The sequence below is a fragment of the Gobius niger genome (genome assembly GCF_951799975.1).
Source record: "Gobius niger genome assembly, chromosome: 17".
NCBI lineage: Eukaryota > Metazoa > Chordata > Actinopteri > Gobiiformes > Gobiidae > Gobius > Gobius niger.
In genome coordinates, this window is record NC_136868.1 from 4,370,463 (window position 1) to 4,384,229 (window position 13,767).

Sequence of the window (13,767 nt, forward strand, 5' to 3'; positions counted from 1 at the left end):
CCGTCGTGGATAATACCAATCTCTCCGGGTTTCTGCTGAATAGATCTATGGGACTAATCTTAGCTTACGCATTGAGAGTGTGAGAGCGGCGGAACATCAAAGATTTTTCTCCACTGTTCGCCGGCTTGATTTGGGGAGTAATTGCTGTTTACTTCATCACATTATACAGTAGAGGTGCCTTATTAGGACTGGAGGACTCAAGGGAGCACTGTATCTACCTCTGCGTTCTATCAAGGATGCCCTCTTCCAAGTGCGCTGCTTCAGGTTACGGAGGTTATTCATATTTGGCCATCATATAGAACCTGATTTATAGGGATGTCTACCAAAAGCTGTTATATTAGCATCCCCAGGGTCACATCTGCTGATAAACTCCAGCCTTAACGGGCCTCTTATCGGTGCTGAGGAGCCAAATCATCATTTTATAAAGATTTCCTGCATCTGATCTGTTAAGCCTGCGACCCGTCCTGAGAGGAGAGGGAGAGACAGATGTGCTGCAAATACAACACATAGGGCCCGATCTTGTGTTTGTAAATGTAGACTGTGGAGTAGACACAGTAAGTGGGTGGACAGACACACACGGTGATGTTTTGCACAACAGTGGTCCCTCCTCAAAGGTTTTCCGCCTACAGACTGTACCAGACTGGAATATTTTCCCTGCACTTTTATTTTATGTATTTATTTATTTGATAGGGACAGTTTATATAAACACATTGAGCACCGCACTATTTTTGTTATGGCAACAATCCAGACCATTTTTCATGATATTTGTAGCACCACAGCGTATTCTATGTTATAGCTATGGACACATGCTGTGGGTCGTTTGAAAGGGGAGACCCTAAGCTCTCCGTAGGTGAAAACAGGTTAATTCTATGTGCCTCGGTTCTTGGGAAATCCAAAACTAAACAGAGGCTAGTTTTGATCAAAATCACAGATTTTTTTCTAGATTCGGAGATAATTTGTTATTTATGAAACACTCTCCTTTCTGATTTCACTCCTCTCTCCACCTCTCTCCTCGGCTCTGCTCGGACATTAACGTTATGGGAAGAGGCAAATGCCTAAATATATTTGTTTCAAGTCAATTTTCAACGACACTGCGTGTTATCGAACGCTTTTTTGATCGTATTTGCATTTAAACAACCAAATTCTCAGATTGAAGACTTTAACAGGATGTTTCTCAGCCGTCCTTGGACCAATTTTAACCATTTAAAAACTCGGAGAAATGTTAAAATCTCAACTGTTTCCATCTCTCTATTGGAAGCCGCTCTGCTTTGTCACTTTGAGAAGTGTCGGGTTTACAGCTGTTCGCTACCTAACACCACGCCCCCTCGGACAAAAAAAATGCAGTAATAGATATGAAATGTCCGGATCGTGACTTTTTACAAGTTTTGATTGTCATTTATTTCACTTCTGTTCATCACAGAGATACCAAAATAACACATAAAGTGTATTAGAGTGTGTAGTTACATAATTAAAATGCAAAAACAAGTTCTCTAAGCGACGCCCTCAGGCAGTCGCTGAAGCCCGGCCGCACCGTTGTTTGTACGAAAGATCAACCAACTTTGTCTTGGGCAACTCGTAAAGTTGTACACACTTCTATTTCGAAGCTCCAGATTCCACTGCTGCTAGTTTTAGGAAGCAAACTGTGTGGAGTAGTTGTAAATAGAGCTGGGTATCGGAAAAAACTGTTTTGGTACTACTGGCATCGAAAAAGCAGTTTTAGTTTTGATGCAGTTGACTCAAATAAAATTATTTTTCCAAATTATTTTTTTTCTTTTGCATTATTTTTTACCCCCTAATTTTTTGATAATTTTACATATTTTTTTTTATATTTTATTACTAATATTTTCCCTATTTCTCTCCACTTTTCCTCATTGTTTTTAATCAATTTATTCTCCTTTTCCCCCTATTTTGGCCCCCTTTTCCCACCAACTTTAAAAAATGTTTTTATTTTTGCCACAATTTCTCCCAAATTTCCCTAATTTTCTCCAAAATTATTGCTAAATTTTTGAACGCATATCTTGACATTGGAGATGAACCCGATATTGTGCATTTGCAGATCTTCCATGCATTATTGTTCTGTTTTTTGGTTCTAGACGACAGATATGGTATCAAACACCAAGCATCATTACTGGTATCTTAAAAAATTGTAACGGTCCAGCCCTAGTTGTAAAAGCCTGATGAAAGCATCTTATTGGATTCCTTTTAACACATATAATGCTTCAACCTTTTAATATATATACAGCAATATACTTTAAAAATCAAGTCTACTTCATACAATACAATTTTGAGCTAAATTTCTGGGTTGAGCTAAGCCGCATCATGAATGGGTTTGGCACGAGATCCCTGTGGGGTAACTTTGGAACATTTCTGTGCATATCAATGTACAAGTCTGAATACATGAATGAGTGAAGAGGAGGATTTACATATGTGCTCCTTTTATCTGCACTCGCGAGGTTCTGGGGAGAAAATATTTACTCCGCTCAAAAGCAGCGACTCATTTTAAAGAGGGGTGTTTTCTGCTTCATACACTTTTGACGTTATGTATTTGTTTCGTAAACTTTTGTGCACATCATGTATGGCCATCAGCTATGGTCTGCTCCTTCACGGTTATTACAGTTCAAAGCTTGTTCTGTGTGGATTTGCAAATCAGCATATTTCATTTTCACTCTCTGATCATTGGCCTAATCTTATTTCACACATAAGAGTCAGATTTCTCTCGCTTAGAATAAAGAAGCTGGTCTGCGAAAAACGAAGCATCAAATGAACCAGAGGGAAATATTTGTTTTTAAAATCATTTTCAATTGGGGTTAAGAGGTGCTGATCATTATTAGTTTATCGAAGTACCTAATGGAGCTCAATACATTTCCCTTTCATTTTTGCCATAAGGATCATGAAAAGAAAATTAAGTAAAAGTTTCAGCTATAGCTACTTTTTCCCCACCCCTTGAAACTTGCGGCTTAAACAATAACTTATAGATTTTAATGGCCTTTAACTGAATGTTGTGTATAATATAATCAAGTCCGCAACATACTTTAATAAAAGTGAATACATGTAGGCCACCATTCTCCTCGTAAAACAGATCACGTACAAAGAGAAAAATCCAGTATAAGTGGCATTCACGATTTAGAATGTGATGATGTCATAGTGTCAGGTGGAGGGCAGGGGCCAATGCAACTCTATAGATAGATATAGACGGCATCTTGTCATAGAAGGGGGCGTGGCCTCGCCAAGGGGGAAAATATAATCTTTAGAAAAAAACAATTTCCACTCTTTTTACACATTTTCTAGTGGAATGTGAACTTGTTTATCACACATAAATAAAGTCAAGTCTAAATCAGGTCCATATGGATATTTATTCACAGCAGATTGTTCAGTAGAAGTGAAGAAATGGCAGTTGTAGCTTGCGCTAGCTAGCCGTTAGCATTAGCCCTATGCTAAAATAAAGCATCAAGTTAGAATTCTCTGTTATTTGTGGGCGATTCCAGAGATGCCATCTGTATCTAGAGAGACGGCATCTCTGGAATCGCCCATATATGGTCATGTTTAAAAACAGTTACGGGGGAAAACAATTTGGATAAAAATCAAAACTTTCTTATTATTCAAAAACTACATTGACAAATGCTGAATTATGAATATAGTTTCTACTAAATAAAGATACAAAGACAAGGAGAGGAGCAAAGTGGTTCAACAGGCCATAAATACATAAATAACGGAGAATGCTAACATGATGCTACATGTTAGCATCGGGCTAATGCTAACGGCTAGCTAGCGCGAGCTACAACTGCTGTTTTTTCACTTCCACTAAACAATCTGCTATGAGAAACTATCCATATGGACCTAATTTACACTTGACTTTATTTGTATGTGAAAAATAAGTTCATATTCCACCAGAAAATGGCTAAAAAGTTTCCCAAAAGATTTTATTTTCCCCCTCGGCGAAGCCACGCCCTCTTCTATGACGAGATGCCGTCTGTATCTATACAGACTACAATGTGTTAGATGTATTTATCAGCAGCAACTCGGCAGCTAACGTAGTTGTTCCACGGCTATTTTCTCCACTTTTTATACTGTTTTAACTAATGTTAATCAATGGAAATGTATGCTAGCAGCTGCGAAAATGGCAGATCTCCATGGCTCCATGGTCTTTGCACTTCCATTGTACAGACACTTCCGGCCGAGCGTGAAGCCCGTTCATTTTAACAGAGAACGAGGGAAAATATTCTCCGCTCGAATCTGATTTTTAGTCGATTGATTTGTTAAAATGTCCATTGTTCATTTGCACCAACATGTCAACACTGCACGGTTTCTCTACGCGGCCGAAAAACAGCTTTGTTTTCGTGTAGTGACTGATTTTATCTGGACTTCTCCAGTCCCATATTAACAGATAGGAGAAAAGGGGCGGCCACAATTCATGGCGGCGCCCACGCGAGCCTCCGGAATAAGGTGAATAGGCTCTTTAGATTGTTGTGATGTTACATGAACGCAACCTATTGGAATGCTTGGAACATCTGCAGCTTGTAGATGCCAATGTGTAAAAAAAAGAAGCAATATTTATAGTTGTCGGTACGGCTTACATTCAGGTGTGCGTGATAGTTTGGAATAATTTTTTTAATGGAAAGACCATACTAGGGCAGGGTAACAACTTCACGATACAAAACATATCCCAACCCAGAGTTTGTGATATGATACGTATCGCAAAACAAGTGTATCGTTATGGAATGTCCACGATACAAGATATATTTTGAATTTTAAAATAAAATATAAGTGCAAAAAAAAAAAAGAAGCTTTTTATCATGCTGAATTAGCTCAGCGTGCAATTTAAGCCCGTTATTGCTGTAGAATGCATGTTGTGATATGTTTGCGTATATTGCGATACAGGGGCCTCGATACGATACGTGTATTGTCACGTCGCGATATATTGCTGTTACGATATATTGAGCACAGCCCTATGTCAGCATCGGGTTCTTTTCCCTCACTCTCGCTTTCCCTTAAACAACACAGTTTGAAATGATAATGTTTAAAGCTGTATATGAAATGCATGGGGCTTTGTATTAGTCCAGTGTGTGAAATGAGATTCCTAATCCTATCAATTTTTCATTACATTTGACCTATTTCACAGGAGCGCCATGGCCATAGACGCAACTGTACCGTCGGCCTCTTATAGCTTCATTAAAACAGCGAGGCACTATTGAGACGGCACGACAAAAGAACTCATATTGCCACAGTAATGTTATATTTCCTTTTTTTTCTGTATTGTATTTTAAATTATTTTTAAACCGATTTGGTGCAGTGATTTCTTTGGGCCAATGGGACCTTCATCATTCAGAAACTTGAGGAATTGAAATTGCTACATGCAGCACAAGCAATTTCCTGCGGAGGCTGAAAGAACTACATGAGTGGGCCTGAACAATGAAACATAAGAGTGTTCTTTCCACTGTCCAGTTTCTTATAGCAGTCGGGGTAAATAAAGATTGAAGGGCGCCCCCTGTGTTCCTGGGATTTCAGGGGAGGTAAATAGGGGGAAAAAAATGTAATTTAGAGATATCAATTTACTTTTCCGTACTTTTTCCTTTTGCAAACTAAGATGTTCAGCGTTTGTACTTTGCCTTTTTAGTTGGAGGAGTGATAGCTTATTTGACTAATTACTCATTATATCGCTTCCTAGGCCACATTTCTACAAAGGCTCTAAACTAAATAATACATAGTTGGCTGTGTGTTTAGTCCCATTGAAAAGCCATATGTCTGACGAGAGTGGGGTGTTGCCATACAGGGGGTGAATCGGGGTCACAATCTTCAGGTTTTTGAAGCCAAATCAGACTCAAAACATCCTCTGTCGCACATTGTTCCCGACTGTTTGCACCCCCTGAGTGTTCTTGAGAGCCGACAAGTGGAAGGCTGTGTCCGAAACCAGTAAAATGGTGAGAGGTCTTACACCAAACCGGATGTGCATCAGCGTCCGCCATGACAAGAAGCTCCCGAATTGGTCTGTCAGTTAGGAAGAGTTAGGAACCTCAATGCTAACTATCATAGCCACTTTAGCATAGGGACCAATTTGATGTCTCAGTTGTGAGATCAATAAAGTAGTTTGGTTGTCCTAACTTTTGGAAAACAGATATGATGAAGTCGATGGTCGTGGTTTGATCTCAGGCCTGTAGCTTTTTGCACGTTTGGACCATGTCTGGATTCGTCGTGGAGAATGTTGTCTTTGTGTGTAGGTCAATAATTGATCTACTACTAATACTGATTAACAACCTTTATTTCGAATTGTACTTTCGATTTTAAACGTTGTGTGTGTGTGTCCAATTTATGGAATATTTCAGCTATAAGTTAAAATTTGAGAAACTTCCCATTGCTTTGGAGAGATAGTTGATCCGCATGTGTATTGTTCCGTGAGTAATGAAATGCCGTACCTTGACCACCACTGCTTATAAAAGATTCATATTGGATTGCTTCAGTTTCCCCCCAGTGCTGTAGCTGTTTACTCCTGACCAGGATTTTAGAAAAATATCCAAACCACACTGTTGGGCCTGACTGGAGATGCAAAAACATCCATATAAATAAATGTCAAAGCCTAAACACTGATTTTGAGAGTTAGTTTTATTTGATTGTGACAGTTACTTTAACTTGATTTTGAGTTTTACTTGATTTTGAGAGTTAGTTTTACTTGATTTTGAGAGTTAGTTTTACTTGATTTTGAGTTTTACGTGATTTTGACAGTTTTGCTTGATTTTGAGAGTTAGTTTAACGTGATTTTGACAGTTTTACTTGATTTTGAGAGTTAGTTTAACATGATTTTGACAGTTAGTTTAACTTGATTTTGAGTTTTACTTGATTTTGAGAGTTAGTTTTACTTGATTTTGAGAGTTAGTTTTACTTGATTTTGAGTTTTACGTGATTTTGACAGTTTAACAGGATTTTGAGAGTTAGTTTAACATGATTTTGACAGTTAGTTTTACTTGATTTTGAGAGTAAGTTTTACTTGATTTTGACAGTTTTACTTGATTTTGAGAGTTAGTTTAACTTGATTTTGAGAGTTAGTTTAACGTGATTTTGACAGTTAGTTTTACTTGATTTTGACAGTTAGTTTAACTTGATTTTGAGAGTTAGTTTAACGTGATTTTGACAGTGTTACTTGATTTTGAGAGTTAGTTTTAGTTAGCTTCATTTTAAACATGACACTATTAAATACTGATTAATCTTTAGTTTAGTCACTTTGCAATAACTAGGTACTTGGACGATAAAACTATTTCAATGTGTTTCGTCTTTATTTCAGGTTAATATCTTTGCCAATGGGGTTAGCAAATTGGTCTTATCCCAATGGCAGTTTTACTTTATAACTACACCGTGGATGACACTTTTGTGGTTCTGTAAGGAAGGGGTTGGCAACCATGTTTTTATGTTAATATAAGGTGTTGGGAACACATTTCATGAATATGCCACTCGCCTTTGTTTTTTTTTTATTGAAGTCTCATTTCTCTCTGCGCTGTATGTGTAATTTAACACTACATCACGACACAGGAAATCTTGGATTGCTAGGTTTCAAAATAAACAAATTGTTTTTTTTCAAGGAGGAAACAAGATGGCCGCCATAACTGAACTGGCTGACACTCAGTTCAATTGTTGCATCTTCAAAATTCTAGCAGGTTTTCTGAAATAATGTAGACTGTATGAGTTCAAACGGCTTTCAACACTTTATTCTTTTTTTCTTTCTCTCCGTGTTCCATATGCAAGTGCATTTGTTCTATATCGGCACTTAGATCATGCACATAAATCATATATAATTTGAGTTGTGACGTGAAGTGCAAGTCCCTTCAAACCATTAGCAGTAGGGACATTGTTATTTCTAGCTGCAGAAAAGAAAAGTCACCTACCGTTTGCTTCATCCGGCTCGCGCGCGCAGAAGGCTAACTCACTGGAGCGGCGTGCACTAAATTAGCTCCGACTCCGCTCGGCAGGAGTGGAAGCCGCGGCGGCAGATAACAGCCCCCGCGTCTCTCCACCGACCGAGCTCCACTTTCAAAGACTTTACCCAGGTTTTCTCTCTTTTTTTTTTGGGTGGTTTGCTGCACGTTCCGGTTTGACGCCCCAAAAATTGTACGTTAGCATCAATACAAGCCAGTTTGCCAGGGTCTTTGAGCGTTTTACTCATTTGTTTCCCCCAACAACACATTTGAACGAAAAAAGAAGATAGCATGCAAAAAAAAAATGTGTTAATTTAAGGATTAATAGCTAACAAAGTTGATCTGCCGGTGGGATGCAACATAGAAACTGAAATGAAAACGAGAAAATAAAACAGCAAAACCCAAGCAGAGGAGTCTAGTTAACGGTATTAATATCAAAGAAATGTGGTAGAGACATGTACTTGAATAAAGACACCAAGCTGAGAGGACAAAACACATCCAGCCCGAAAAGAGAGCAAAAAGAAAATGTCCATCACTTTCAAAAAAAGGACAAGAAATGTAAGAAAATCAAAGAAGGTTTATAAAAAATCGTAAAGAGGAGAAAGAAAGGGTGTACATAGGTTTGGTTGCACTTTTGTCATGCAATCAGTTTGGCATCGGGTGGTGTGGAAAAAAAAAATAATACCTTCGTCATCGGTGCGGTCACTAGAATCACTTATATCATCTGAGTGTTTCTTTGTAAGGGGACCTATAAGGACCAAGAAGGAGAAAACCAAGCAAAACATTTGTGATCAAGAAACACACACAGCTTTGATCAAAAGACGCTTTCCCACCAAAAGAAAAGAAAAAGCTCAAACATGTCATAATCACCACAGTTTCAAAGCAAGAAAAGATTGGTCAAAAAGAGACTTGGTGGGGGTGGGATTGGTGGGTGTAAAAATATGTTTGTTTGGTTCAAAATGTGCACCAGGATTTGAGTCATCCCGGGGTTGGATGGATTCAATTTTAACACACAAGTGGTCGTATCGTCAATGTTTTTTAGCAAAGTCGTAGCAGTTACAGTGGCAGTTTAAGGAGCAGGCTGTGAAAGGAAAAGGCATTGTTTAGTACAAAGAAAAAAGCAGAGGAGAGCAGAAGCGAGTGAAGATCTCCCTCTGTAGCAAAATGAATTTACTGTAGTGCCGTGTTTGTAGTGGACAGCGGGAACAGAGGCTCGGATTAAATAGAGGATACAATATTACAACATTAATCTGCTCTCATGTATTCTTACTTACACTGCCTGGCCAAAAATAAGAATGAACTGAATATCACACTCTGTTTTCAGCCATGATTAATGGGCATCTCCTGCAAGGTCATGAGATTTATTCACTTCTTGTATGAAGTTCATTCATTGATATTGTATTGATGATAGTGTAAAGCTTTCTCCTGCACATCCCAAAGATCCTCGATGGGGGTTAAGTTAGTCTCATGCTCCCTGAACGTCTTTTTTACAATTTGAGCCCGATGAATCGTGGGCTGGTCATCGTGGAACATGCTTATCAGGAAGAAAGAAATCTGTATAATAACCACACCTTATTTAGCCTTATTAAATGATGAGTCAGCACTTAGTTCATCATGAACCATCAAAAAGTGAAGTGTGACTAACACTTAATAAGTACTTAACAAGAATAAGTGAAGAACTATTCATTAGGAGTTAGGCATTAACTGTAGCAGTTAAAGCAGTACTAACTCATGCCCCTAGAGGTCATAAGCGCCACTGCAGGTGTCGTAGCATGTTACGTTTTTTTACTCATTAATTGTCCGTGAGAGTAAATACTACGCTGACAGAAAAGACAAGAGGGATATTGTACATCCAATTACACAATGGAGATCTTTTTTTTTCACTCAAGCTTAGCTGTAAATACTGTTTAAGTGGTGCTAGCCCTCAGTTAGCTTTGCCTGTTAGCCTGTCAGCTTCTTCTGCGTGATTCCATTGGAGTGTATTCCAAAAGGAAAAGCTACAAGTGTGGTTTGCTTATCCCCCAAGACCCCCCAATCACTCCATTAACACTTGTATTACCCCCAGATGATTTATTAAGGTAAACAAGTTGCTTAATTCTGCTTTAAGTAGTTAACCTCTTAACCCCCACCTAGACCGAGAACATTTTTACCCAAATCAAAAAGCTTCTTGATCTGAGACCTTACAGCCTTTAGGCCAGTGTAACGCCTCATTTGAAAGCTAAGGCCAAGCTCTTTGCTTGTTTTGTTATGTTTTCAGAGTTTTTTGTTGCAGCTCATCACAGTGACGTCACACTAAAGAACGATATTCGGCCAAAACGCTACAAAACAACAAAAATGTGGCAAAAATGTGGCAAAACCCTACCAAAAGCAACAAAAACTGATGAAAACATGACCACCAAAACAAGAAAGAAGCTTAGATGAGTATTGTAGGCCTTAGCTTTCAAATGAGGCGTTGCACCAGGCTGCAAGCTCTCGAGTCAAGAAGTTTATAGATTTGGGTAAAGCCGAACTGGAGAAAATGTGCTCGGTTAAGGCGGGGGTTAAGAGGTTAAGTGTTGTTAAGCCTAAATAAGGTGTAGTTTTTAAAAATGATGGAATAACCTGGGCCTTCAGAATGATCAGCTGCTCTCACTCTTTGGCAGTGTTGGGGAGTAACAGAACTCACGTATTTCGACTATGTTTTCTGGTTCAGCTACACTTTCATTCGAGAGCGTTAAACCGAGACCTGACAAATGTCGCAACCGCAGCGTTTGACTTGTTGTCCATGCATTTGACTAATCGCCCGCTACCCGTCCGCCACGTGAATATTCTCAACAGCTCGGCTAACACTGTGTTTGGTTTACAGTTGACTGGCTTCACAGAGGGAGTCTTGAACGGCTTCTGCTCTCAAACGCACGGAGAGGCATGCCACAGTAGCCCTTTTTTGCACAGCGCTGAAACATTTAGACTCAGCCCTGAGGTGCTTCCTATTGGCTCGCTCACCAGGGGGAGTGCGTCTCCTATTGACGGTCTAGAGTCGTTGCTTTACAATGTAGATCGAACATGCACACGCACAGACACACACACACACACACACACACACACACAAACACAAACACAGAGGACAACAGCGGTGCATGCAGTAACATAGAAACACGCGCTCACTCAGACTTGCATCAGATTTGGCTCAGATATAGTGTAGCTGCAGCGTGATTATAGACCCTGTCGATCTAAAGGGCAAGAGCATTGAATCCAACATACTACAGCATCAATAACATGGCCTTAGGAAGCACTAATTACTGGGTGGATCATGACTTCAAGAAAAAGGAAAAAGCCAGTCCCAAATCAATCAATCAAGTGTCGAAGAATCCAAGGCTTTGAGAAATAATGACAAATATGAAAAAGTTATTTGTTGTAGTTAAAGAATTGTGGAGATGCATGTTAAGGCTTTATACCTGACATTTTTTATAGGTATGCACCGATCCTATACTGGTATTGAATATCAAACTGGAAAACATACGATATGGGCTACAACTGTCCAATACTGAACGGCTACTTGTTTTGGCTCTCACCATTTTGAAAACACGACTTTCACCAACTAAACCTCAGTGAATGTGGACATGATGTACCTACTTCTAAAGCTTCGAACCCAGAGAATTCATTTGCTAAGTTAGTTGTATGTTTGATCACGGCACAAAATGTTGCAGCAAGCAGCAGTATGCTAACACTAGCGGCAGTATGCTAATGCTAGCGACAGTATGCTAAAATGGTAAATGGACTCAGCTTATATAGAACTTTTCGACCTTTATCAGGCCCAAAGCGCTTTACAGTAAGGAACCAGTCACCCATTCACCCTCTCATTCATACACCAGTGTACGCAGACACTGGGGGCAAGTAGGGCGAAGTGTCTTGCCCAAGGACACAACGACAGTGTGCATTTGTGGGTGCTGGGATACGAACCCTTCCAATCACGAGACGACCTGCTCTACCACCTGCGTCACCGCATGCTAATGCTAACAACAGTATGCTAAGGATAGCAGCAGTACGTTAACGCTAGCGGCAGTATGCTAATGCTAACAACAATTAATCAAGACTGGTATAGAAACCATGAGCGGACAAATGATTGTATTTTAGCTGATGAAATGCTGTTAAAGATCTGTCATATTTCTTATGCTCACAAACCCAATATCGGTATCGGGAGCAAAAACGCTTGTACAAAAGTTGTGAGTTTGAACCTTCAGTAGCAGCTTTACAAGTATGCAGGGCCTACACGTGTCACTCTTGTCCAAATGCAGTAAATATGTGGAGGCTGCAAGTTTTCTTTGTGTTCCTCTTCCACTTTCAAGGAAGAAACAGCACTTGAGAACCTGCGCCCATCTGTGGGATCACAATGTACACCTGGCACAACTACATGTTTCTCAACCTTCAATGCACAAAGACCGATACAAATCCACTCCAAGAATGCTTTCACAAAAAAATTTGAGTTATATTTTTTCAACAGAAGTATTCAAAGGCTGGCAAGCATTCCTCCTTATTTGGCTAAATGCTTGAGCTCAATACTTGAGATAAACTGTACTATCCCTTTGTGAAAGATTGACTGCCGATGTCTCAACTCTATCTTTTTGAAAGCAATGATGAACAATGATCAACCTTCAGTGACTACAGTCTTAATAAACTGCAGTTAAAAGGCTTTACGTAATACAAAGCTGGAGTTTTAGGTTTGTCGGCACAACAAATTGACAGTGCCACGGACATTTGGTGGTTAAGCTCAGCGGTTCCCAACCTTTTTTTTACCCCTTAATATGACACATAAGACACAAATTTTGCTAAAATAGTTAACACAATTATATTTAAGATTCTGCTAAAGATTCTTTTGTTTACATATGACTTCAATCACCTGGAACGCACTTAAGTCGTAACTGGTAACTTTCAAGTGGGAAAAATACCAGTTTCCAGTTGCCTGGAACGCACCATAACATGATGCTACATGTTAGCATCGTGCTAATGCTAACGCTATCTATGGACTGGTGTTTTTTCGCTTCTACTGAACTAAAAAGAGTGGAAAATTGTGCTTCCCTAAAGGTTCTGTTTTCCCCCTCGGCAAAGCCACGCCCCCTTCTATGATGCAATGCCGTCTGTATCTATGTCACTTCCTGTCAATAGCTTAAAAATTCAAATAAAAATAACTATTCTGCAGAACATTTTTTTAATTAAAATTGCAGCTTCACTGAAATAACATGATAATTAATGCAACTGATGAACTTGCAACTAATGCTATCCACCTAAATAAGTCATAGTTTCAAAAGAATTAAAAACTGTCATATGTCACTTTTTATACTCCAAGTACTCCTGGGATCTTGCCGATATTATTACAATCAAGCATTATGTCGAAAAAAAACCTAGAATGCTAAAGGAAGAACATGAGGCCGCACCATGTATATCAGATTTCTCAAAAGCTCTCAATAAAGCTTGAAGATCAACTACAAAATCTGACTTATGATTTTCACAAAATGGAGCGCCGTTCGTCTATTTATAATCTCATCATGACGACTGACTTGTTCCTGTTCCTCTGATTGCCTTGTTCATTCTGAGATTTCCTTTTTTGGCGTACTCCGCGCAGCATATCACTCAGTCCCGGACCGGTCCCTGGGCGTTCTTTTGTGAATTTGACAAGCAATTTGATAAGCCGGCGCTGACTCGAGACTTTCGACTGCTGAGTCAGCAGCGAGATGCGAGGATCTCCAGAGCGGAAATGGGCAGACATGGAAGCGTCTGGGGAGGTGTTACCTGTTTACTGTGAGCGTTGGACAAAGCCGTCACTGTCAACAAACCCACGGACGGAGATGTATGGGATTAGCTTAGCATACGGAAGCAAGGGATGGACACA

General features: G+C 39.5%; 1 protein-coding gene across 3 annotated transcripts in view; it reads right to left on the bottom strand.

Moving 5' to 3' along the window:
- The window catches only part of nlgn1 (neuroligin 1), a 532,296-nt gene that overhangs the window by 367,684 nt on the left and 150,845 nt on the right, over nucleotides 1–13,767 (bottom strand). For 2 of the 3 annotated variants that reach the window (XM_079574884.1, XM_079574883.1), the window contains one exon: nucleotides 8,587–8,649. The exons of the other annotated variant lie outside the window; for it this stretch is intronic. In XM_079574884.1, the coding sequence (XP_079431010.1) occupies nucleotides 8,587–8,649 (63 nt within the window). The remainder of the gene's footprint in view (nucleotides 1–8,586; nucleotides 8,650–13,767) is intronic. 3 annotated transcript variants of the gene reach the window in all.